At 42.3% G+C, this 27,249-nt stretch overlaps 1 protein-coding gene across 6 annotated transcripts in view; it reads right to left on the bottom strand.

Annotated features, from left to right (window-relative positions):
* Atp8a1 (ATPase phospholipid transporting 8A1) overlaps positions 1-27,249 on the bottom strand; it is a 227,487-nt gene that overhangs the window by 15,748 nt on the left and 184,490 nt on the right. For 5 of the 6 annotated variants that reach the window (XM_052199340.1, XM_052199338.1, XM_052199339.1 and 2 more), the window contains 4 exons: positions 23,693-23,771; positions 19,413-19,474; positions 14,201-14,257; positions 13,353-13,460 (listed from right to left, as the gene is read on the bottom strand). In XM_052199340.1, coding sequence (XP_052055300.1) covers positions 13,353-13,460; positions 14,201-14,257; positions 19,413-19,474; positions 23,693-23,771 — 306 coding nt within the window. Of the gene's footprint in view, positions 1-710; positions 3,898-13,352; positions 13,461-14,200; positions 14,258-19,412; positions 19,475-23,692; positions 23,772-27,249 lie in introns of those variants that run through there. The other variant, XM_052199341.1, reaches the window with a different exon arrangement.

The following is a 27,249-nucleotide window of genomic DNA, read 5'->3' as shown; positions in this document are numbered from 1 at the left end:
CCCCACAGTGTACCACAGTTGCATTCGTGATTAGTGAGGCCTTCTCTTATCATTATCGTAATTTTTGGAATTCTTTAGTGGATTCTCATTTCCTAGTCTTTCTAGTGATCTGTCCCATGAGCTTTAAGAGGGGGAGGTGTTCTCTTATCAAGTTAAGTACAAATCAGTCCAGAAATTTATGGTTTTGAAAGCTTTATACACACATATGCTTGTCTTATGCAATATTTTCCAATGCCAATATACAGTATGGATCAACATAAATTGATCATTAGTAAAGTCTCAGGCTTATAGATTTGCTAACAGGACGGGGCTTGGTTAAGTATACCACTCTGATATAAATTTGCTCACAATTAATGGAGAAAATAGAAATTCTTATATATTAATTTTATAGAGAAATTATTAAGAAAACAGTGCTACAAAACTCGTCAACTTTCTTTTCCTTCCTTCTTTCCTTCCTTCCTTCCTTTCTTTCCTTCTTACTTTCTTTTTTAAAGAAAAGGTTTTTGCCATGTAGCCCAGGCTGGCTTTAAACTTGAAAATGAACTATCTGCTTCTGCCTCCTGAGGGTTAGGATTACAGACACATGGTGCCATGCCCGGCTTAAAGCTTGGGCAGACAGTTTCTCCCTTCCTCCCTTCCTCCCTCCTTCCCTCCCTTTGTTTTTCATCTCATTCCTTTTTTTTTTAATAAGAGAAAATAATACAAATCCAAAGGAGCTACAGGTTAATGTTAGCGACCATTGATAATGTAAAAACTCCCAAGAAACAGGCTTGGGGAATATTCCTCAGTGGACAGACCATTCATGTACTGTGTGGGAGGTCTGGTTTCAATCCACAGCACTCCAACAAAATCACAAGAACAAAACAACAGAACCCAAGAAGTGATATTGTTTAGAAAAGGCTTTCTACAAAGATTTCTATATTTAAAAATAGCAAGGGGGGAAATGAATAGATTCGCAGGGAAGAAAGGGGAAAGGTGACACAGGCTTGGGGTGAGTCTCAAATGCACGCAGTTCTGTGCTAGTCTCTGATCACAAAGAGAGCCCACTCATCTTCCTATGAGTCAATCGCAATAGACAGGCAAGACCACGCTATCAGTGACAGCTTTCTCCAGTTACAAGGAAAAACCCCCCACACTAAATTAAATCAAATTTAAAAACATGCGCCATCACAGTTGTGGGATGTGGAGAGCTATGGTGCACCCAACACTTGTAATAATTCATAGATCCCCCCTGGAATGTATTAGCCTTTGGGAGAGAGATGGCCACACAATCAGTCATTCCTGTTAATTTGATAATTTAGTTTCTGCACTATGTGTCAAGTTCCAGCTTCTGTGTATCACGAATACGTCTTGTGATCACCAGTGCTACAAGGCTCCAGGGACCCAGGTGAGGTGAAGTGACCACAGGCTCTCAGACAAGTGTGTGGCAGCTTAAGCAAGGCATGGAGAAGATGGGGTAAAGAGCCCACTCACTGAGCAGTTAGGTTTTTAACCAGAATGCTGATTGATTAACCTTGGGATGTGTTTCCAAGGGAGTGGAATACAGATATTTGCTGTGAATAGCAACAGGTAACAGGATAACCTGCAGCTGGTTGAATAAATGCCTGTCCGTATGTGGGAATATTATTTAAGTTCTTCAAGATCCTGCCCGCAGAATGTCATGAGTAGAAAGCTGATTATTTGGAGGTCTTGAGCAGAGAGGAAGCTACGTGTTGACCTTGAGGGACATCTTGTCATGGCTCACGGGTGTCAGAGCTAGGTGGGAGACTGGTTCCTTCCCTTTCTTGGCAGCTTGTATAGTAGCTTCTGGTATTAAGAAAACTAGTCCTCAGGGAGGAGGCTTCCAGCTTGGATATAGCTTGGATCTAGCTTGGCTCTTCCTGGGTTGGAAATATATGGCATCATCAGCAATAAGGACTTACCTTCAATGTCTCGGGGAAACCAAGGGCAGCATCAATAGCCTGTCATGTTTGGTAGTCTCTCGGACTCTCCTAGCCAACAGCTCACAAAGGTGGGTTTTGTTACTTTATAGCTCCAAAGCTATCAGCTCAAGTAGCATATCTTCATTTAAATTAAACACACACACACACACACACACACATGCATGCACTCGCATATGCACACACACTTACAGTAGGAGACACAAAGGCTCTCATGCTTATTGATAACTAAGAACTAGGGAACCTAGAATAGTAACCACCAGGAAGTGTTCCTTCAAAGGGAGGGATGCAGAACTTGTCCACTGAGAAGGCCGGGAGCTGACATGGTTAATAGCCTGGTGACCTTTGTGCTATCTGTGTGGCCAGAGACCACACCTGATTCTTCCCCCTCCCAGACCCTTTGAGTAAGCTTGTTTTCCTTGTCAATATGTAGAGCCCGTCCTTAAGGCAGGTGTCACATGTTCCTTACAAAGAATTGATGTAGTCACAGCTACTATTTAGTGGGCTTACTGTGTGCTTGGTTGCACACCTGGGATTGAGTTAATTATCACCTGAATAGTTTTCACCAAATTGTGTTGTGCTTCGATATGTCTGAAATAAACTACTACGCAGGGTCAGACTGCCAAAGTTCAAACCAACACCGGCGGCTACTTCATCGTGTTGAACAAACAGATCTGCCTTTTGCTTCCCTGAGATGGTCATTCTGCTGGCGGGGACGTTAGAGCCCCTTGCAGCTGGTAGCTGGTGTGGGTTGGGCTCTACAGATTGACCTCATTCACAGACCCCCACCAGCTCCATAGCACTGATCACCCCGTAGCTTGGTCCACCATGTTTTTTATGCTTATTTATTCTCGTTTCTGCTCTAGATGCTATGCATCTTCAGAGCTGTATTTCACCGTAACCAGAAGAGCCCTTTCCTGTGAATCTGTTAAATGAATACACTTCACAAAGTTCAGCATACAGATTACGGGCAGCAAATTAGTGATTCTAAGCTACGTAAGTTATTAAGAAAACTCAGGATCATTTTTTTTGTTTTTACTTAAAGCAAAAGTCATCAATTGTTACTGTTATAAGAAGCATTCAAGATAAAAATTAGCATTATTTTAATACTTTGGCCAGGTCTTTTGGGTTTGGTCTTTTTCCACACTGAGGGAAATTTCCTTAGGCTAGATTGTAATCTCAGAAAAGATGTATTTTTCTTTGTTAAAAAAATAGATTTATTTTTTTATGATTTGAATTTATGTGTCTATGTGTCTATGTGAATGTATGCCGTGTGTAGAGGTGCCTCTTGAGCCTGGAAGAGAGCACTAATCTCCTACAGCTGGAGTTACATGTGGGTGAAACATGTGGGTGCTGGGGATCAAGCCCAGGTGCTCTAGAAGAGTAATTCCTGCTGCTCTCTCCAGCCTCTAACCTGTGAATTAAAAAAAAAAAATGTTCAACTGTATTCATTCAGAACTTCATTACACCCACACTTGTCCTTATTGGCGTGGTGAGTTTAGTCTTCCATTTTTCCTGTATCTTTGAAGACTTAGGGCTTTTTGCAGGGAAGGAACACGTTAGAGAAAACTCTATCAGCAAGTTGATTCTGTTTCTTAGGGTTTGGTTATAAAAGAGCTAACTGAGGCCCAGGAGGTGAACTGTGCTTCCTCACTAAGCATAGCTTTCCACACTCAGAGGGGTTTCTCCTGTGAGGGTCAAAGGTGAACTCTCAGCTCCTATCTCTCTCTTTTTAAGTGTATGTGGGAAGCTTAGTGTTCCTCTCGGCTTTACCGTGTATACATGGATCTCCTCAGGAAGCATCATCCTCAGGAAATAATCATTAAAACAACAAAAAACCCAAAACCATTCCAATGGCTGGCTTCAAATTGCAGGTATCATGTCTTTTCCTATGAGACTTCTTGGCTCTTCCTTTGTGGTTTCTCCCTTTTCTGCCCATAGTAGCAGCTGCATATTTCTTTGGGAAAAAAAATAGACGGTGAGTGTGTGTGGCTACATTCTCATTTCAATCCATCCCGCCAACCTCAGTGGCCCTGGGGTCTTTCCTGCTGGAGAGCCCTTTCTCAGCCACTCACCACCCCTGGCCGGAAGGACCTGCTTCATCAAACCCGAGACACAAAACTATTCTTTGCTACCTTGGAAGCTGAGCTATACAACCACAGCATCCATATTATTTTTTATAGTATAACATAAATCCTGTATCCACAGAATGCTATTACGTCCTTTGCTAACATGACTGCCTTGGGACGCCTGGAAACTCCCATCAGCCTCCCACAATCAACAGCTATCAGACACTGATGAGCCGGGCTTTGAACCTGCAAATACACAAAGGTACCACTGTGGTGACAGGCTGTGAAACACCATGGTGTGTCATGAGTCCCAGAGGATGGTACTCAGTGGAGAGTGTGCCACCTTGCACTCTGACCAAAGCGAATGCCAAGCTACCGTGAGTTTCCACTTAGAGATGTGGAATTCACTGAGACTGCTGACTTAGGGAGCCTGACTGAGACCTTCCTTTGAGAAAATCTAAGACAGAAAGAAATCCCTACTCTATGCTTTGTCACCTATCATCAAGAAATGTCTTCCAATGCTGTTTTATTTCAGCTGAAGTGAATGCTCTCAAGTCTACAATTATATTACAGGACATATAAAACAGGTTTTCTGTGACTTAGGAAACTACTAACATTTTATTTCTCACTTCTTTTGATCCAAATCTGCTTGCTATGGCTTCTGGTATTCTCTGGAATACTGCATAACCAATCGGCAGAGCCATCTGTCGTGGTTTAAAGAAGTGGGTGCTAATTCAAGGAACTTCCATGGTCTGGTTTATCCTTAGCCGCCCGGTTCGAGCTTCACGGGATCTCTCTACCTTAACAATATGAGACCCCACGTTTACTGAAATGTTCTCTCCCTAGAGACCTCTTTTCTCTCTCCATGCATCTGGACACTGAAGGTGACAGTGGACCTCAGCAACCTTCTACAACAAGAGCAGGGTACAAGCGCTCCCTCCTCTGCTCATAAGATTAGCAGCTTGCATGGGATTCTCTGTCCATTTAGTCCACACACACTAGAACATACCTGTTTGTGAACTTTGGATCTCCTGATAGCCAGGGTAGGTCCTGGCACACAGGCACTCAGTAAATCCTGGAAGAGCTAAACTGAATTGGGCTCTTGTGTAAGATGAATTATTACTTTCTCCATAAAAATAGACAGGGCAGAACATCCAGAAAATAAGGAGAAGGATGTTTTGGATAAACCCCAATATGTTTGCAATTATTTCTAGCAGCTTTTGATGACTCAGGGGAGGGGGGAAAACCTTTCATTGCTAGGGTAACCACAAACAAACAAACAAACAAACTAACAGACAAAGATTGTAGAAAATATGTAGACACCAGAACGAAGCATTTCCAGTTCTTTACTGTGGACAATTCTGGAGGTGATGAGGGGCGGGAAAGGCGATTTCCAGTATGGAAGCTAGAGTGCTCTGTAAGAAGCTCTTGTATCTCCGCTGTCTCAATAGAGCAGGTGATGTGAGAATAAATAAGGAAGATGGTCAGAGAAGAAGGAGGCTCTAGCTGGGACTGGATCAACTGACAGTTGCTTTTATCCATACGTAAAGCCTGGCTATACAGCCCTGTATACTGAAGGGGCTGTGAAGGAGCAGTCTTCCAAAATGGCATAATTCTCGAGAATGCCAGGCTCTGTAGGGCCATTTTCTAAGACTGCAATTTCCAGCATAGGAAAAATAATTAGGAACAGAGTTGTAGTTTTATTTTGATTTTCCTTATTGTGCTATTTAAAAAAATGTAAAAAAACAATACAAAATAGGGATGAAGTTAGTAACAAAATACTTCGATTATGAGAGAATAAGGATTGAAGAGCTTATGCTGTTACTGGGTAAATTGTTTAAGAAAGGGTACATTGTCTCAAATCTCAATATTTCTACTCTCTAAACAGAAAGGCCTTAGACCAGAGATGCCCTCTCTTCCTTGATCCTGAGATGTTCTTTTTCATACAACAGGTACCCGAGTTTCAGCCTAACTGTTCCATCTTCGAAAACACCTTCTTGAGCATTGGTTCTATCCTGTCCTGGTGCTCTTTCTTCCCATTATGAAAAATGACTGTAAAATGTAAAATGACTGTCACACCTCATCACATACAGAAGTAACTGACACATTAAGCCCCTTCCTGCCCCCCATTACAGAAGAAAGGAACTCAGAGGAAAATGCCTTAAAGCGGATCTAAAGCTCTGCCACATGCGGCACTCTCTGCCCTTGCTCAGTTATCCGGCGGAACCGCAGCTGGCTCGCAGATATGACGTCACGCTCTGCGTCACCAGCCAGGAGACCACCTAAGGGCCCGGACCAGTTCTGTTCTCTGCTTCCCAAGACAGAGCCTGGAGTGAGTTAGCCACTCGCTCTTTATTTGAGGGAAAGATGCCATGGATATGAAAAAGCACCACCACATCTCTTCATGGCTCTGAGGAGAGTGATGACTTTAAAGTACGCTCTGAGGACCCGGATCAGGATGATGTTTGCTGTACTTCTGCCTTAGCGTTTCTAGACTCGCCTTCCTTAACTCGAAGGGCTTCAAAGTGACAACCCACCCCTTGCCCCACTTACTGTCGGGGTCATGGGGACTGTGACCGATGGCATGTTTTATTGGGTGGGTTGATGATTGTTCTTGGCTCACAGAAGAACATCTGAAGAAGTTTAAACTAGTGGTTCCCTCCAGGATACTTTGCTTAACACAGTAATCTCAGATAAAAAAAAAACAACAAAAAAACCCTGTCCCTCCTTGGGAGCCCTAGCCTTACAACCAATAAGTTATATTGCTGTCTAGTAATTAAGAGCTGATAGGTGGATAAGGACTATTTTAAGCAGGAAATTCCTCATATGAAGTGTGATTTATGATGTTGGAAAATAGGCAACAGCACAGTTTAGGAAAATCTTATCAATGTTGTAGTTCATGAATGTCTTTCCTCGGGGGTGACACCAAAGGGCCCAACAAAATTTTTTTTTTTTATTGTTTTTCAGACAGGCTTTACAAACCTCAATCAAGAGATCTGAAATTCGGTAAAACACATGCTTTTTCCTTAACTTCAATTTCCTTCAGTAGTTTTATAGATCCCCGAGGCCAGGGAGAGCAGAAACAGATGGCGCTGGGGGTGGGGGCACTTTTCAGTGTGTGTTTGCAAAGCCGTAATAAATTTAAAAGGTTTTTTTTTTTTTTTTTTTTTTTTTTTTTTTTTTTTTTTTTTTGCTGTTGTTGTTGCAATCCAGCTTCTGGTATTAATCCTGATATGAAATGACCCTTGATCCTTGATAGAGTTCGATATAGCTGCTTTCTGTTTTTTTTTTTGTTTTTTTTGTTTTTTTTTTTTTTAAATCTGGTTTACTAATCATTTTGGCAGAAACATTTTCTTCTGCAAATTCCAAAAAAAAAAAAAAAAAAAATACCCAATGCCATCATCTGGACAAGTCTGGAAGGCAGGCTGGCCTATGTTTGTATGACACAGAGCTTTTCCCCCAGGGACCTCCTTACCCCATAAACTGTTGTACTGGTGTGAAAAAAAAAATACAAGTCAGCTCTGAAAAACAAAACAAAACAAAACAATCCACCCTCTTAAATCACAGCCAGAAAATATTTAAAGCTGCAGCTAAGCTTGTTGCTCTGTTTTATTTTTTCTTTATTTTTAAAAAATTTCCTCCAATTGGTTAAGTTCCTAGAATTAACTTTCTCTCACCAATGTCATCATTCCTTCTAAAAATGGTATTTTAGTAATTTTGGGCACTGAGTTATTTGTTAATCATTATCATTTGATCATTGTTCTAGGCAGGCATGCTGAATGACTGTGTTGGAGACGCAGTGCAAAATTCCGAAGGGATGTTTTCACATGGGAACATCCTACCACCAACTAAGAACCACCAACTAGGAGTCAGGGAAGGATGAGCTATGCCCCGTCCTATGGGGATGATCCTTCTGGCAAGTCCACAGGAAAAGGTGAGGGGTGAAAAGCAAACGGGACAGATGCTTGAGGGCATGGTGGTTATGGGGGCAGGGAGAGGCTGTTCCAAGTGCAGCTGAGATTCTTAGGACCCGGAGGAGATGACTGGACAACTCTGACTGTGAGGTGTGACCCATCTCAGAGTGTTACCGTGGCTCCTCTGTGAGTGAACACCAGTAAGGGTTTTAAAGAGTATATGGGCACATGAGGTCCTGCTTGCTAGACTAGTAACAACCATATGTTCTCTTACCATAGGACATGCCATTTCATAGACTTTACTTTCAAAAAAATGAGATGGGTATATGTAATAGCTAATTAATTGCTGTTAAAAAGGAGGTCAAAGGCTAGGATAAAGGTAGAATTTCTCACATATATGTGCTCGTGTGCATGTGTGCACATGTGTGTGCGTATAGTTATGTATATGTGTTTATGTGTGTTTATAAGAGCAGAGGATAACATCAGATGTTATTGCTTGGGCACTGCCCATCTTGGTTTTTGAGACAGGTCTGTATTTGGGATGGAGCTCGTTAAGTAGGTTAGGCTGACTATCCACTGTGCACCAGTGACCTGTTTGTTTTTGCCTTTTCCAGTGTTGGGTTTACAAGCATGGATTTAGATCACACTACAGCTGGCTTTTACTAAACCAACCAAACAGCTAACCATCCATCCATCCATCCATCCATCCATCCATCCATCCATCCATCCATCCAACCAAGTAACCAAGCAACTGACCAACCATCTAACCAACCAACCATCTAACCAACCAACCAACCATCTAACCAAGTAACCAAGCAACTGACCAACCATCTAACCAACCAACCAACCATCTAACCAACCAACCAACCAACCAACCAACCAACCAACCACAAAAACCTCTGGATTCTGGGGACTGAACTCTGGCCCCTGTGCTTGTTTGGCAAGTCTTTCACTGGCTGGCCCATCTCCACTGCCATGGTGAAGGTGAAGGTTAGATTCCTACAGATGAGCTGAAGCGAGGTGGGGGCTGTACCATGTGATCAGAGCTCTGGGCACTTTTTAAAGAGAAGGAAAAAGTTGCTACTTGGTTAACTTAAGAAACTAATCTGGGGCTCTGGGTAAGCTATGAAATAACAGGACAAATGAAAACAGGAAGAGTGAGGCAGGATGAAAGGAAAGAGCTGTAGAGGAAAAAAAGCTTGTATCTGTATGGATGTGGTACCTATCAAAAATAAATTTGATGGCGTATAGCTTAGGCAGGAAGCAGGAGGTTGACTGTTGCTTCTACTTCCAGGCAGGAGGGAATCTTTGTAGAAGTTTGGTCTGGTTCATCCTCCCAGACCCATGCTCCCAGAAATAAGACTCAGACTCGAAATATATTACAAATATCTTGGCCATATAGCTAGGTTCTTTCCTGACTATAACCTAAAATAACCTATTTATTCTAAGATACATTCTACCATGTGGCTGGTTACCTGTGCTCAAGCACCATGAGTCTGTATTAGTCATATCTTCCTGGGCAATCTCCCTTGCTTGACACTATCCCAAAATCCTTTCAGTCTACAGGATGTCCCACCTCCTGCTTCTTTCTGAAATGACTTGAGTTCTAATATAACAGTGGCTGTGCTTATCACGAAATGTCACAAACTGAGCACAGGAGATCCTATTACCTCACTGCTCAAGAAACAAATGTATACCACTTATGTTTGACAACATGAATGGCAGTTCTGTCAAACCCTTGGCTGGAGAGGAGGTTCATTTGAACACACATACACTCATGCACGCACACATTAGAATATGTGACAGGCACTGAAGAGCAGCATGGTGTTAGAGAATCAATCTTTTCCTTGGATCCATGAGACTGACATGTTTTGGATAAGCTGGTAAAGCCTGCAGCTGGACTAGTTCAGTCCTTCTATTTTTCAATGATGCTCCAGCTATGTAAATGCTTTATCCAAAATCCCGGGAGTCATAAAGCAGGAAGAAACAGAGCTCCCATTAGTAGTTCCCACTGTCCACAAAGGGAACAGAACTGTGATGGAGTACTGACATTCCTTTCACTTTGAATTAAACACAGCACTGCCACGTGTCTCAGGAGATGATATTAAGTTCTGTGTTTGAGTAATACCAGGAATTCTATAGGCAGGGGCAGAATTATATTTGGCTGGCTAGAAGCCAACCATACTTTACACTTGTCCTAGAAGTAGGTGGTCAAAAACTCAGTCCTTGTCATCAGACCCACTAGCCACAGTTGCTTAAGTGATCGGGGGTCTCAAAATCTTTGTTGGTAGTCATTCCGAAGATAAAATCAACACAAAGAAATTGAAGTACTTGAAGGGGACTTAATGCATAGTGAAAGACGTTCAGTTAGAACTGAGCTTGGGGAAAAGCAGGTTCAGGCAGACATCAACACAGGGACAGAGCAGCATTGAGTTTCCCACACGGTATCATCAGAGACTGGAGACATACACTGTCACACACATGAACCATTTTCCTTTTCCAGAAAATAAAAAGACTTAGAAACCAAGGCAAAGCAGAGGTGTGTTCTCAGCATTCTCTCTGCTTTCTTTAAAACACAAGCTGTAAATTTTCTAGGCTTCACAGTGTGTGTTTCAAAAGATACCTTCACATTCGGTAGGGAAGAGCAGACTTCTCTGTGCATCTGGTTTTCCTGTAATAGTATATAATGCCCCTCTCTAATAAATCTAACCACATTTTCTTTAAAAAAAAAGTCTGCATTCTGTTAATTTATAAAAAGCAGGGTGCTGTCAGATCAAATTTCATGAAAATGATCTATAAACCAGACTGTCAAAAGTGAAGGACACTCAGGCAGAGTTACGGGCAGGGAATACGTGCAAACCACCGGAGGGTTCCTGTGAACGCAGTGCAACAGCAGCCCGCAACAGGGCTCACATTACCTTGATTTGCAAGTTACTGTGCGGTCACAGGAAATCCCGAAATGTTTTCCACATTTTCTTTCATACATTTTATGTCAAATTTCCTGCAATTGAAATCATAAACCCTCCTACTGCTGGACCCTCTTCTGAAGGAAAGAGGATCTTTTGACACTCCCCCACAAACACCTAATAACTCAATTCCTCCCAGCGTAACAAGAAACTGAAAGAAAGAACTGAAAACAGAGGATGATAAGGCTGAGATGTCACGTGCCTCAATTCTTTCAAAATAAGAATCAAACTAATGTCATGAAGACAGCTTGAAAAGTGCACTTGACCCAGTGACAGCTGACTTCTTTTCAGAATGAGAGACAACAGACGGAATGACTGATTGTCCCAAAAAAGGAGCCATACCATTTCCCCTAGTCTCTTACCCTATGCGCACTTGTGGATTTATGGTCCAGTTTCTTAAAATGGCATCTTCTATATGGGTATCCGTGACAAGATTCAAGTTCCCCCAAACCATATTTTATCGTTCTAGTTATGTTTGTGAAAGGATAAGTCAGATTTAAGTTAAATGTTGAAGTTAAAATACTGGTTGGAGATTTATCTCTCCTGCTTGTGGCGTCTGAGGGTGGTCAAACGCTAGTTGAGTAGAGACCCACAAAACGGAAAGTCACGCTGAGTAGGATGCAGGCTCGTTAATGGATACCCATTTCTTTTCTTTTTTCTTTTTGGTGTTTCGAGACAGGGTTTCTCTGTGTAGCCCTGGCTGTCCTGGAACTCACTCTGTAGACCAGGCTGGCCTTGAACTCAGAAATCTGCCTGCCTCTGCCTCTGTCTCCCAAGTACTGGGATAAAAGGCATGTGCCACCATTGCCCCACCAGATACCCATTTCTTTCTTTTTTTTTAAAATTGGATATATTTTTTATTTACATTTCAAATGATTTCCCCTTTTCTGGCCCCCTACTCTCCAAAAGTCCCATAAGCCCCCTTCCCTCCCCTTGTTCTCCTATCCACCCTTTCCCACTTCCCTGTTCTGGTTTTGCCCTATACTGCTACATTGAGTCTTTCCAGAACCAGGGGCCACTCCTCTGTTCTTCTTGTACCTCATTTGATGTGTGGATTAGGTTTTGGGTATTCCAATTTTCTAGGCTAATATCCACTTATTAGTGAGTTCATACCATGATTGATCTTTTGAGCCTGGGTTACCTCACTTAGTATGATGTTCTCCAACTCCATCCATTTGTCTAAGAATTTCATGAATTCATTGTTTCTAATGGCTGAATAGTACTCCATTGTGTATATATACCACATTTTTTGCATCCATTCTTCCATTGAGGGATACCTGGGTTCCCTTCTGACTTCTGGCTATTATAAATAGGATTTCTATGAACATAGTGGTGCACGTATCCTTATTACATGCTGCGGAATCCTCTGGGTATATGCCCAGGAGTGGTATAGCAGGATCCTTCGGAAGTGACGTGCCCAGCTTTCTGAGGAACCTCCAGACTGATTTCCAGAGTGGTTGTACCAATTTGCAACCCCACCAGCAGTGGAGGAGTGTTCCTCTTTCTTGACATCCTTGCCAACACCTGCTGTCTCCTAAATTTTTAATCTTAGCCATTCTGACTGGTGTAAGGTGAAATCTCAGGGTTGTTTTGATTTGCATTTCCCTAATGACTAATGAAGTTGAGCATTTTTTAAGATGCTTCTCAGCCATCTGAAGTTCTTCAGGTGAAAATTCTTTGTTTCGTTCTGTACCCCATTTTTAATAGGGTTATTTCGTTTTCTGGGGTCTAACTTCTTGAGTTCTTTGTATATATTACCCATCAAAATCCCAACTCAGTTCTTCATAGAGTTAGAAAGAGCAATTGTCAAATTCATCTAGAATAACAAAAAACCCAGGATAGGTAAAACTATTCTCAACAACAAAAGAAATTCTGGGGGAATCAGTATCCCTGACCTCAAGCAATACTACAGAGCAATAGTGTTAAAAACTGCATGGTATTGGTACAGTGACAGGCAGGCAGATCAATGGAACAGGATTGAAGATCCAGAAATGAACCCATACACCTATGGTCACTTGATCCTCGACAAAGGAGCTGAAAACATCCAATGGAAAAAAGATAGCCTTTTCAACAAATGGTGCTGGTTCAACTGGAGGTCAGCATGCAGAAGAATGCGAATTGATCCATCCTTATCTCCTTTTACTAAGCTCAACTCCAAATGGATCAAGGACCTCCACATAAAGCCAGACACTCTGAAGCTAATAGAAAAGAAACTGGAGAAGACCCTTTAGGACATCGGTACAGGGGGAAAGTTCCTGAACAGAACACCAATAGCGTATGCTCTAAGATCAAGAATTGGCAAATGGGACCTCATAAAATTACAAAGTTTCTGTAAAGCAAAGGACACCATCAAAAGGACAAATCGGCAACCAACAAATTGGGAAAAGATCTTCACAAACCCTACATCAGATAGAGGGCTAATATCCAATATATACAGATACCCATTTCTAAGGCAGGCATTACCTCTCCAGACATGTCCGGGGCCATGGGAACCGCAGGCCACAGAGAGGAATAGATCCCGAAGAACACCACCCAGAGCGCGATGCTGCCCCAGATGGCGATGTGGCTAAACTGTGGGGAAGGAGATCACAGCCATTAGGGAAACAGTCAGATTCTCCTCTGATCTGAATTCATAAAGATACAACCTCCCGGAAATGTGCTATAATCATGTGCATGTGTTCTGTAATCTCCACAAAGAGTTCTCCACTTTGACTTGTATTTTTAACCCATGTCTGTCTTTCACTCACCTTTATCTGTGCTCCGTATGTTCGTTCTTTTTTTAATTAATTAATTTTCTTATGTTTGTTCTTAAAGGTGTAAGATACGTGAGAGAACACTGTGTGTAGGTCAAGGGTGTCAAATATAAATTTCTGGTTCCAATTGCCCCCTCCCTCCTTGAGCGTCAAATTATAATTTTGTTTTCTTGATTGAGTCTCTCTTCCTGGAAGTGGACAGGCTGCAAAACTAACATGTTGGAAGCAGAACTTGTTTTATAAAGACTACGCTTTTGTGTCCAAAGACAGATCTCTCACTCATTTAATTGTTCTTCGAGATAATTTCCTGATAGGTTTCTATGGAACACCAGTCCTATGATATCCCGAAGCAATGGCACATAAGTCTGAATGCCTCCGTCATTTTGAGGAGGTAACAGTGTGCAGGGCTGAGTTAAAGGCTGGAGAGGCCAAGGTAATAAACTCATGGAACTCAGTGTATTCCACCCATAACCCCTAGTTCTCTGTCCATACCCAATGTTTGACAATCAGAACTTCAGGCTTTGTAATAAAGAGACATGTGATTGGAGAACTTCTTACCCATGTCCAATAGGAGGTCTCCAGTCCGGCTTTCAAGCACACAGTTATGACTACAAACTAAAAACAGAGGGAGAAGCATTACTTTGTCCCATGCATATTGTTTTACAGGTACTATAGTCTATCAAGTGATGGCGAGGCTTCCATCGAAGACACGGGTCAGAATTAGCCAGCTATGTGCTCGACAGACTGGTGGGTTGGGTGCACAGGTCTCAATAGCTGCCAAGTGCTTGGCTCTCCCGCCTCTGCTCACATTCCCAGCCACAGAGCCTATCAGGGAGGCTACACAGGGTACTGCTCTCTGTATTCTGGACAATTCACAAATAGCAATTGTTGGTATTCTGTCTAAGCTCTACCCCACACTTACCTGGCAACAGCCAGGTATGCCCTGCCCCATAGACCTGGCCCACTATAAAAGGGTCTACTTGCCCCTCCTCTCTCTCTCCTTGCTCTCTCCCATCACACTCCCACCTCTCTGCCCCTCTTGGACTCTCCTCCCCTCACACCTCTCTCCATGTGGCCATGGCCAGCCTCCACTCCTCCACTCCTCTACTCTATTCTCTCTCTCTCTCTCTCTCTCTCTCTCTCTCTCTCTCTCTCTCTCTCTCTCTCTCTCTCTCTCTCTCTCTCTCTCTGTCTCTCCCATCCTCTGCCCTAAATAAACTCTATTCTATACCATGTCTGTGTGCATGTGGTCCCTCAGGGGGAAGAGGTGTTTGGGCATGGGCCCGCCTGGGCAACCCCTTTCCCCCACACCACCATGCCACATTCTCTGAACCCCCTTTCTCTCGTTTTAAGCCCCCTTCAGCAATAGCATGTGCTTATGTTAACTTGGGGTTTTGAGCTTCTTTTTAACTGAAAGGTTTTAACTGAATGGTTTTCACTAAAACCTCACTTCCTGTATTTTAAAGATAAATTATATAAGAAAAACAACTGGATATTTGGGAATCTAAGTCTCAGTTATAGAACTTTATGTATGTATAATTCTGCAAATGTAGGATATGAGAGTCAGCCGCTTCTTGAAAAACACATCATCTGCGGCGGGCGATTATATTGGTGTCCTGGCTAGTAAATGCCAACTTGACACAATCTGAAGTCATTTGAGGTGGAGGACCCTTGATTGACAAAATGTCTCCATTAAATCAGCCTGTAGGGCATTTTCTTAATAAGTGATTGCTTCGGAAAGGCCCAGCCCATTGTCAGTGGGACGGTCTCTAAGCCGGTGGTCCTGCGTTTGATGAGAAAGCAGGCTGAGCAAGACATAAGAAGCAAGCCAGTAATCAGGAGGCCTCCATGGCCTCTGCATCACTAGCTCCAGCCTCCAGGTCCCTGCCCTGCTTGAGTTCCTGCTCTGACTTCCTTCAGGGATGAACAATGACATGTAAGAGTAGGTGAAATAAACCTTTTCTTTCCCCAAGTTGCTTTTGGTCAAGGTGTTTCAACATAGCAACGGAACCCTGACTAAGACGAGTAGTAATTCTGAAAGCTGCCCTGACTGCTCTGTGTCTCCCCTCTGGATGCCTCAGTGGTTAGACAGAGGACTGAGAAGCACCTAGGAGGCTAGCAAACCACACTGGGGTTGACTGCGAGGGCATTTCCAGAAAGCACCGTCTAAAGGAAAATTCACTCCAAGTGTGGGCAGTGTGGTCATATAAGGCGAGGGCCCAGAAGGAAAAGGTAGGGGGAGACTGTCACTGTGTCACTGTCTCCTCAACACCATTATCCCCTGGCCTAGGTTTCTGTGGTTGTCATCTCAGAGCCCTGGCATCTCCAATAATCCTGTGGAGGGGGGGTTCCACTATAACTGAAGCTGGGCTTTCACCAAGGGCCTCTCTCAGTGCTAAGCCTCAGTTTCTCTCCAGGGCCCCTTCAGTCCTGGGGTCTCCACTTCAACTGAGGCTGCATCTTCAACAATGCCTTCTGCTGGCCTGTCTTCAGGGAGACTCTAGTCCCCTCACCCAGTATCTGGCCTTGGCTTCTCTTTGTGACCCATTCATGCCTTCAAAACCGGAAACACGTGGGAGAGACTCTTCATGCTATATGCCGAGTTCCATAGCCACTGGCCCCGTGCTGTGTACTGACCCTGAAGAAATACCTCTTAGAAGATTTCACCCCAATGATGCTGGTCTCTTTAACCACTGCTGAAAAATTCCAGACCCAGCTAACCAGCATCAGTTGTCCCATTGTCCTAGCTAGGCAGTTGTGTCAGTGCTGCTGGCCTCTTGTTAATAACAGCTGATTCTTCAGCTCCAGCTGACCAGAGACTGCAGGTTTTACATTCAAATTTTTATACTAATGACTCTAAGAGTCTTTGAGGGACCCTAAAATTTCCCTTTGAGGCCTCATCATCTGTACTTTTTGTCTCCCAAGCTCTCACAGAATAGCCCATTAATCTTTGAGCACTCAGTGTCTTTTCTAGCCTGAATCTCTACAATAACCCCCATTCCCTGACTCCAGCCTGAATCTCTACAATAAACCCCCATTCCCTGACTCTAGCCTGAATCTCTACAATAACTCCCACTTCCTGCCTTCAGCCTGAATATCTACAATAACATCCACCTCTCGCTCCCAACATAGAACATGGTAAGATTTGTTACAGCAAGGATCCACTTCTGATACCAATTTCCATTCTCGTTTGCTTCCTCCTCTTGCTGCGGAAAAACACCATGACAAAAAGCAGTCTGGGGAGGAAAGGGTTAATTTCGGCTTATTGGCTACATAGTCTATCAGGTGAAGTCAGGGCAGGAACCCAGGTCAGGAACCTGTAGGCAGGAACTGAAGGAGGTAGTAGAGGACTTCTCTTAGGCTTACATTCAGCTTCCTGCCTAATGCAGGCCAGGCCTGTGTGTCCAGAGATGGCAGCCATCACATCAACCAGAATGTGCAATCACATGCAAGATTAATCACAAACAAGATTAATCATCACAGCTTCCCACCAAGTCATTCCACTGACACCTTGGACACCGTGAGCAAATAACCTCTTTTTCCTCTTAAGTTGTTTTGTGCAGTTATCTTCTCCAGTGATGAAAATATCTTCCCCCTAGTGTTGCTTTTAATTAAAACACTGAATGGAAAGCAGTTAAGACTAGTGTTTATATTATTATGATCTATTTATAACTACGTGTAAAAAGCTGAAATATCGTGAGTCAAGGACACTACGGGCACTAGATTAACTCGGCACTGAAAATGTGCTTCTTGCCCAGGACTGGTGACTGCCAATGCCACAGTGTTGACTCCTACTTCAGGTTTTGGGACAGTTTTAGATATTATTTTCAGCAAGGTTGAAAAGTAACGGTATAGACATATAGTTGGGTATTCTCATCAGGGTCTCTGGTGAAAAATTATGATTAATATCTGTAGACATCAACCTCAGTGAATATAATTTAGGTCAAGCCACCTAATGTTTCTAATAAATGACAAAGTGAAAGAAAAGAATTCTCCTGAGACTTTAATTTGTCCCCTGGAGACAGCCATAACATAAGCTATGGTTATGGTTTCCATCTACCCGGTTAGGTATTTTCACGGTTCTGTCTTGGTATTCATCCCTCGAGAGAGAATAATCCTCTCAAATCATGCCTTTGTTTTTCTTTCCCCCCTTCAGTGGGAAAACACCAGTGGAAAAAAGTCCCAAGATTTTCCCAAACCTGGACCCTCTGGCTAACTGAGTGTAACTTCCATTGCTGTGATATAATGCTCCGAGACAAAGCAGCATGGGGGCATCTTGACTTGACCCGGCTTGCAATTCCAGGTTACAGTCTTTATTATGGAGAAACCAAGGCGGGGGCCTTTAAGCATCATATCCACAGTCAAGGGCAGAGATAGAATAAATGCACACCTCCACGTGTGCTTGCAGGAATTCTCTATTTGATGTAACACAAAGCCCAATCCATGAAATGGTGCTAACTACGTTCATGGTGGGTTTTCCTACCTCAATTAATAATCAAGATGATCCCTATAGATACATGCGTTTATAGGACCACTGGTTCTAGATAGGTCCTTATTAAACTCTCTCCTAGATGGTGTGGAGTTGACAGTTCAAACAAATTAACACAGAAAACGAACTTAATTTCCTATCATTCAGATATTTCAACATTTGAGATTTGCATTCTTCTCAGAGAGCTATAGTCTCAGGCTCAAAACAGCATTTGAGGGCCATTATCAGTCAGCCACATCAATGGCCGTTTGGCCATACTTTCTCCATGCGGAGGCTGAAGAGGGAGGGAGTGAACATACTAGGGATGGGCAGAGTGCTGGTCACAGCATGCAGGATTCAGGTTGGAATGGCCATGTATTGGATGCTAACTGTGTGACCATGGGCATTATTAGTATCCCGTAGCCTTCTAGACTTTTAGGGGAGAGATGGTCTGAGTGGTTTCTGGCATCTTATTGGGCAGTAAGAAGAGATTGGTGGATCCTAGCAGCTGTGGAGAAAATGTTTCATAAGCCTGTCAAATCACTCACACTAAAATGTAAAAATAGAATTTTATCCTATGTGTTTGCTTGTGTGTGTGTGTGTGTGTGTGTGTGTGTATGTGTGTGTGTGTGTGTATATATATACATAACTTGTGTGCCTGGTGTCTCCCAAGGTCAGAAGAGAGTGTGAAAAGAGAGAAGTTATGGATGGTTATGCACCAACATGTGGGTGCTGGGAACCAACCCAGGTGTCCAGGAGTAGCCAGTGCTTTTAACCACTGTACCATTTTTCTAGCCCCAAACCACTGTAAAGTTAGTTAGCTTGAGACTCTAGAGAAAGTACTGGGTGTACACCCAAAAATACTTTAATGAAACTTGGGAACATCCAGGAAGGCCAAAAATAATTAGTTATGCCAGTAAGATAAATTTGAGGAAGAAGTGAAAAATAAAGGAAAAAAATAGGGAAACAGGTAAAAAGAAGAAATACTGAAAAAAATCAAAGAATAACAGAAATCTTATAAAGTCAGTGAATCCAAATCATAGTTAGAAAGACCAGGTATGGTGGTATGCATATGACTTGGCGCCTGGAGAAAGTTCCCATGAAGTCACCTGAGTATGAACCCAGGAAAACCTAATGTAGAAAACTCTTTAATACTCCAAATACCTTATTTCATTTTTAAAGGAAACCCACAAATGATCCTTAACTTTCTCCCTCCATGCACACACATTTAAATCCGAAAGGAAAGGGGCAGAGATGAAAGGTGTGGCCTTAGACAAAAATAGGTAAAGGGGCTGAACTTACAGTATAAACAAAGTTTCCCAGAAGCAGGTAATCTGAGGTTTTCCCATTTCCAAATACCGTGCCTGCAAGGACAAAAAAAAAAAAAAAAAAAAAAAAAAAAAAAAAAAAAAAAATAAAAGAGGCTCGTTAGAGAAGAAAACAAAGGTTCTAAAGGGAGGAAGCAACTTAGTCATTTTGAACACAAGAAGAACCTAGAGGTTTGCTGTGGGGCTAGAGATGAAGTGGGTGTTCAGGACAATGCTGCTCTTCCTCACAAAATGGCTACAGATGGGCCACAAACTAAACACCAGATTCCAAGAGCCCAGGCAAAGCAGGAAAGCTGACATGCTAATCAATTCTTCCAACCCAGAGGGTGAAAACAAATATATAAATACATAAAAAGGTGGAACTCTCAATCGTGTGGAGAGCTTAAAGCTCTGTGTAGTGACAGGCGGTGACGTTTGGAGTGCCGACAGGGAAGGCGTCAGCAGAATCAGCGAGAGTCACAGGGACCTTTTCAATAACGCTGTTATCAGGAAACAAGAGTGACCCATGAGAAACCGTGCTCAGACACAAAGGAGCACCAACCCTCTGCCAGGCACATGATCCTTTGAGGGCCTGGCTGGATTTCTGGGCATAGCTAAAGCACATCTTTTGTGTTTCTAGGATGATTAACAAAGACAATTGTAGATGAAGGAATAGCAACTAATCAAGAGATGTTATTATGGGTCGAAAATATCGATACTCAATTCCCACGGATCTCGGCTCCCTTCTGAAAGGCAGCATGAAGCGCCTTACTCTACCTAGTTTGCAAGTTTACACAAGTGACATGCGCTGTCTGGGGCAAGCATTCCGATGACTGATAGATCGCTGGCTTTCATTTCTGATCTTTGGATTTACTGAGAAATTATTGAAGATTTCCCAGAAGCTTTCACGTATATGCTTTATAGCTATCAGCATTTACCAAATTAGAAATTAAAACAGAACATTAAAAGAAATCTGCATTTATCTAAAAAATAACAGTAATAAACCCAGTGCAAAGTCATATAAACACATTTTATGAAAAATAGCTATTTTCCTAAACAAAAATGAACAAGAAAATTGACATTGTTTTACATCAGTCTCCTTAACGTCCAGAATTTAACAGAATACAGCTGGGCCCTCAAATGTTGCTTTGGTTAAAATAGTTCAGAGAAATATGGCTTTGTAGAGATACACAGAGTTATAATGGGTGTGTCTGTGTTTATCTTAGTAATCTTTTCCAATAATTCTTTTATACTACATCAAAACTCACCACATATTGTGTTTTTCCAGAGATAGAAGTGTTTTTTAAAATAATGTATTTATTTTTATTTTATGTACATTGATGTTTTGCCTGTATGAGGGTGTTGGATTCTGGAGTTACCGACAGTTGTGGGCTGCCATGTGGGTGTTAGGAATTGAACTCAGGACCTCTAGAGGAGCAGCCAGTGTTCTTAACCTCTGAGCCATCTTTTTTGTTGTTACATTAAAATCCACTGGTCACATGGAAGGCTGTAATCCTGTGGAAGCCAGTGGCTCTGCTCATGGAGGGAACAACCCTTCCCACAGAGGCTACTGGGCTCTGGAATGCAGCTGGTGTGTTTTTAATGCCTGTGCAGCCTGCCTGCCTGAGCATTTCCTGGACACACCAATGTTCGAGAGATAATCAGAGGCTGGCCTACAATTTCTTCAAGGGTAACCTTAAGTGAGTCTGGATATAACTGGTGGAGGATGCAAAGACCATTGCATCGCTTTTATCAAAGCACTATGTGTCTTATCCCTCGCTGACCATGTACCATAGCTGAAAAAGACAAATACTGACTATTACCAAAATTATAAATACTCAAATTTTGACTCCACAGATCCCCAAAATCTCTTATGTTTTATATGACTACAGGCAACTCTTGTAATTACTCCACTAAAAATGGTTTCTATTATATACTTGTATAGACTCCTGTTTTTCCATACTTTCAAAGCAAAACAAGTCTCTTAGCCTCCTAGCACTCACTTAAAAGTAGCACCAAGGTAGAGCAATGATAGACTCCTCAATATCAAGCTGATACCAAAGTCTGTGCTACCTATGACTCGATCTCTGAGGGAAAAGCCAACGGCCCTCTGGATTTGGTTTTCAAGGGCAGCGGCTGCTGGGCATGGTGGGGCTGAAGCCGCTACTGCCACCGCTGCTGCTGCTGCTGCTGCTGCTGCTGCTGCTGCTGCTGCTGCTGCTGCTGCTACAGACTGTTTCCCAAGTAAACATAGTGAGAGGTCTAACACGGCTAAAGTGCACTGTATTTTGTTTGGCTTTTTTTTTTTTTTAAGATTTATTTATTTTATGTGAGTACACTGTCATTGTCTTCACCAAAAGAGGGCATTAGATTCCATTACAGATGGTTATGAGCCACCATGTAGATGCTGGGAATTGAACTCAGGACCTCCGGAAGAGCTTGGTCAGTGCTCTTAACCTCTAAGTCATCTCTGCAGCTCAAGGTTTGGCTTAATTTTCCCTTTTCTAGTTTAGAACGTTGAAATAGTAGTTTCATGGATTGGTGCTATCTTGCTTTCCATTCTTATGTTAATATTAACATCTTGAAAACTAACTGTACCTCGTCAATTTGTTTAAGGTCAGAGTATCCTGGACTTTGGGATCTGGCTGCTCCAAAAATCAGAGACCATATACTCTCCATCAACTGATTAATTGATAAAGTATGGTATATCTATACGGTGGAATATTATTTAACCAGAAATGGTGACAGTGCTGACTGATCCTGCAAAATGGAAAGGCCAAGCTTTTATACATAATTCCAGTTAAAGGACATGTTCACAATAGGCAAATTCACAGAGATAGAAAAATTAGTGGTTTCCAAGGGTTATGAGATTAGGAAAAATCAGAGAGTAACTGCTAATGAGCACAGGATTTCTTTCTGGAGCGATAAAACATTATGATATTATGTGGTGGTGACATTTTCATAGTTGAATGAAGATACTAAAAACCACTGAACTGTGCATTTTGAAATGTTGCAATAAATGTTGTTACCTTAAAAGGAAACAAACCTATTCCTATGGCCTTGAAATTAAGCAGCATTTACTACTATAATTTCCTGAATAATTAACAAAGAAGATTAAAATCTTGGCTAGGGCAGGAGTCCACCACCTCCTCTGTAACACTTAGGTATTCCTGCTGTGAGCAGCAGTAATCCATCTGCAGTTGGCTGGGGACCTGTGAGAAGTGAGCCTCTTTCTGAGCCCTACCAATAGGACTCAGTCCTCGTCCTGCTAAATCTTCCAGGAGGAAGATGATGCAGAGAGACAAAGACAACAAATCAGTCGAGGCAAGTAGTGTGCAGATGTGAGGACTGCAAGGGGACTGCTGCAGCCTTGGGAAAAGGGTGATCTTAGATGGCTTCTCTGTGCAAAGCCTCTCCGTGGAAGAGCACATGGGCAATTTTGTTGCAAGTAAGCCTTGAGGTACTTGGTTTGGCTCGAGTTTTATCAAGGCCATTCTGAAAACCCCTGTTAAAGGACCTGTAGGGGAACGCGAACAGGCAGCGTGGTGTTATGCTAGCAACCATGAATTCATAGATAGTGGGAATGCCTGCACTTAGGAAGGCCTGGCAGCTACTTGAGTGGAGAATGAGCTGATGTTTTTCGTCTTGCAACCTTGGAACACACAGCCCTGAAGGGCCAGCATCTTCCTTAGCACCCCAGGGGAAAGGTCTGCTTGGGGGCTCAGAAGCATTAGGCTGGGCATGACAGATATCTTTCCTTCCTTGCTACTGTGGCTACTTCACCACTTTAGGAAGTATACCATGATCCTCTCTTTCAAAACCGGTGGAATAAATTCACTCCCTTGAAACCAGTGGAGAATAAGTGCGCACTCCAAGACAAAGGGGGAAAATACATTAAAAATGTCAGGTCAAGTTCACCTGAAAATGCTTGGCACGACTGACCAGGCTCAACTGTAGAAGGTACAATAAACAGATGATGGTGAGAGGTTAGCACTTACTGCCTTCACATATACATTTGCAAAGGGGGCAAATGTCCTGGAGTCTGCAAGTTTGGGAAGCCTGAGACCTAAAGGAGAGGGGGCTTTGCATAGATTACATCACTTGACTACTGAAGGAATAATAAAAATCTCTCCTGTGTGCTCGAGTTTTGGATGCATATACAGTTTAGATTAAGGAAAATGCCACAGAAGGAACTCGGCCCTAACTCTGACCATGTACCATGAGTTCCTTTCCTTGTGGGACACCAGCTCTTGCATTCGAACCCTTTCTACTTACCATACTGAAGGGCTTTCAGTGGGAACCAAAACAGAATAACTGAGTGGAAGAGGCCATTCAAACAATGAACCCAGAAAACCTGAGGGAAAACAAGAATCCATGAGAACCGTTGGTGATAAACTCGCGCTGTGACCTCTGACCTTTCTTTTTATCTATGAGCTAGATGCACAAAATGTGTTTCTGCTGTGTGTGTGTGTGTGGGGGGGGACCACCGTGACTTAATAGAACTGACAGAAACTGCCATAGACATTCATGGGTCATTTATTTATTTTTATGTTTCTCAAGATGTTTTTTTTTAGCTTCACTTGAAATGTTTTTCTACTTTAAGAATCCACTATCAGAAGTTTAAACTTCTGCATACCAGAGAGGTTTTGTGTGTGTGTGTGTGTGTTCGCATGCACAAATCTAATAACAAATGGAGATCCTGGAGTTTCTTACACTGGGATTCCTTTCATAATTCTAGAAGAATAGACCTTTAAAAGACATGACCGGGAAATTCTTCCCTGCTTTATTTCCTACCCTACCATGCAGTAAATGTTCAGTGGTACAAATTAGTATGCTTTTCTCTCTCTCTCCTGTAATAGACATACAACTGTAAAAAAAAAAAAAACCACAATATCTACCACTTAATTATATATTCATTAAAATAAAGTATTGTGACTATGTCTGAATTTATCAAAGGCTTTTACAATTGCTCAACATCTGTCCGTACCAAGTTTCAGACAATCACCACAGCCACTTAACAGCCATTACTTTTTAATGTCTTGGGTATTACAAATAGAAGAGCAGGCATCATCGGGACTTTCTGTAACGTGAATGTGAAAGATTAAGTTATAGAAAACTGTTTAGAATCTTTATGAGCCACAGAACAGCTGTAGCGTCATCATTTAAAATGGCTTCTTGCAAACAGAGCTTAATGTTAAATACAATTGGCATGTATTAATAGTTTTAAGCTGTTCAAACAACAGAAATTAAGTTGCCTGCCTTCCGAAATTTTCCACTGTGATCTCAGCCTTTGTTGGCTCTCCCAGCCACGCTGACTTGTATGATCCAATTTACGCTCTGATACTTTACACGTCTCAACTTGTGTTGCTCATTAACCTTTGTTGCTTCTCCTGACTGTGTCATTACCACAAGTTTTTATTTGACAGAAAGCACAGGTGGGTGCAAGAAAAATTAGTTCTACTTTTCCATTTCCCTGACGGATACTTATTGTCACATGCTAATCCTTTAACCCCTGTCGTGACCTCAGAACCTCCGACCCCTTTTACCATAACAAATGTAAGCCTCATCATTCAAGGCCACAATGCTCCACACTGGGGGACCCTCGGCAACCGCTGTGTGGACAACCATGCATTTTGTAACCATTTTGTTCCTGAATTTTAAAACATTTAGATGGGATTCAACCAAATAGTTTTACCGAACTCATTCGCCCCCCCAAATCCCTAAGCCTTAGAAAAATAGATGACAAGCTGAATACATATTTAAAGAGATATGGGAATTGCTCAAGTCAGTTTGGCTTGGTCTGGAGACTTTTTAAATGCTTGGGCCCTAAGATAATGAAGTACTTCTTCAACAATAAAAGACAGAAGGAAAAAGGTGCTCTTCCATCAACACTCTGCACTGTCCCACGTACACAAAACTGTGCCCATGTCGTCCTGCATGCAGGGCATGAGAGGATGACTGGGGTTGTCCTGGGAGGATGAGTTTAGCTTTCATCCAAGGGGGACTTGTCCCATTTGTGGCAAGGACCTATAGCTGAGCGTGATGAAACCCACTCGGCTGATAGGAGTCACTGCTGATGACAAGCTGTCTGTGCTTGGCTCCCAGAATACTTCTGCAGGAAAGCGAGAACTCACGACCAGTGCATCTGCCTTGACTACAGCTTTTCATCATTTGAAGATGTCCTCCCTTCCCACCCCACAGCAAAAACCATGGCAGCAAAGTGGAGAGAACTCGATACAAGTTGTTCACAATAAATAAGTACACAAATAAATAACCAACTTAAAAAAATAAAACATTATCATATCAGACACTGTGTACTATGAGAGACAGTTTAAGAGTATGACACTAGAAATATATGTCAGAACCAGTAGTATAAATTAAGCAAGCCCCTGGATATTTGATATTTTAATTAACTAGTTTCAGTTATTTAACTTGAAGCCATGAAGTTCTATGCATGTGTGCCAGTTGTCATTCATGAACAGTGCTCATGAAGATTGAGCTTTAGGAGACAAACAACTTCTTGGTTATAAACTCAACAGTATCAGTTATGGTGCACGGTACAAAGGCACCAAAACACCTGCTTCACTTTGTTCTTGGTATACTAAGGATAAATAGCACTAGAGAGCGAATAAGTATTAAAAGTTCTCATGTGAAATGACTATAAATTCAAAATGCTGAATTGCAATTATAACCTAATTGCCACTAATTTACTAACAAACATGCACTGAATTAAGTGGAGATGATTCAGAAAATGGACATCATATTTGTTCATTTTCATATACATGATTTTGAGTTTCAGAATGGCATCTACCTTGGTTGTTGGCGTTTTAAATCCCCCTCTCAGTTAGGACACACAGAGACCTGAATCATTACATAATGCCAGTGTAGAAACATGCTAAAAGATATCCTTGCAGGAAGGTAAACTATGCAGAGATGGAGTCTTTTGTTGCTGGAATGGCTATCACAGAACAGAGAAGACGCCAGGCTATGATGTGTCAGGCAGTGTATGAACCCAAGCAATGGAATCAGCTCAATTGTCCACCAGCGGACGAATGGACATTAAAAATGTGGTACATTTCTACGGTGCTATTTCATTCAGCCATAAAGGAAAATAAGCCCATGTGCCTAGAACGGAAATGGATGGAAGTGGAAAATATTACAGTAACTGAGGTGGTCCGGGTGTGGTCTCTCTTGTGTGTGGCTCTCAGCTTCTCATTTTTATCCACGCACATTCAGGTGAAGATGAGTATAGACTGAGGGGAAGAGCCTGGAGGGAGGCTGAGGAGGGGAGGGGAGGGTGGCAAACACACAGCTCTGACAGTACAAGGGGACAGCTGGGGGTGGAAACACATGAATGGGGATGAGAGGAAGGGCGGTGTGGAAAAGCAAAATAACCACACAGGAGAACGCCGAAAGGAAACCACGGCTTTTTATGCTAATGGAACTTTTTATGCAATAAAGAAAAGGAAAGGAGATAACGTTCTAAATTAAAAAACAAAAACAAACAAACAAAAAATAAAAACAACAACTCAGGCAGACGACCAGTTTTAGGTGAAATGCTGGATGCTTCATCTTGTGCTTTTAATTTTAAGCCTCAGAGTTACTAAATGAGAGGTTACTTCCTAGAGACCAGGGTTCTAATGCCTGTCTCAATCACTCTCAAATTCTAATGAGAACACTATTCCCCCACAGCATTAGAAAAGAATGAGAAAATACTCGGCACACACGTCTAGCCCACGTTAGTCCAGGTGACTAGCCCGTGAGAAGTGAGTTTTTCCTACACTGTCTGAAAGGACAGTGGTGTGGCCTGGAAGGCCATGTATTGCTGTCTA

This window comes from Apodemus sylvaticus, chromosome 11 (genome assembly GCF_947179515.1).
Source record: "Apodemus sylvaticus chromosome 11, mApoSyl1.1, whole genome shotgun sequence".
NCBI classification, from domain to species: domain Eukaryota; kingdom Metazoa; phylum Chordata; class Mammalia; order Rodentia; family Muridae; genus Apodemus; species Apodemus sylvaticus.
Note: the sequence above shows the minus strand (reverse complement) of the source record. Positions and strands in the feature narration are given on the sequence as shown.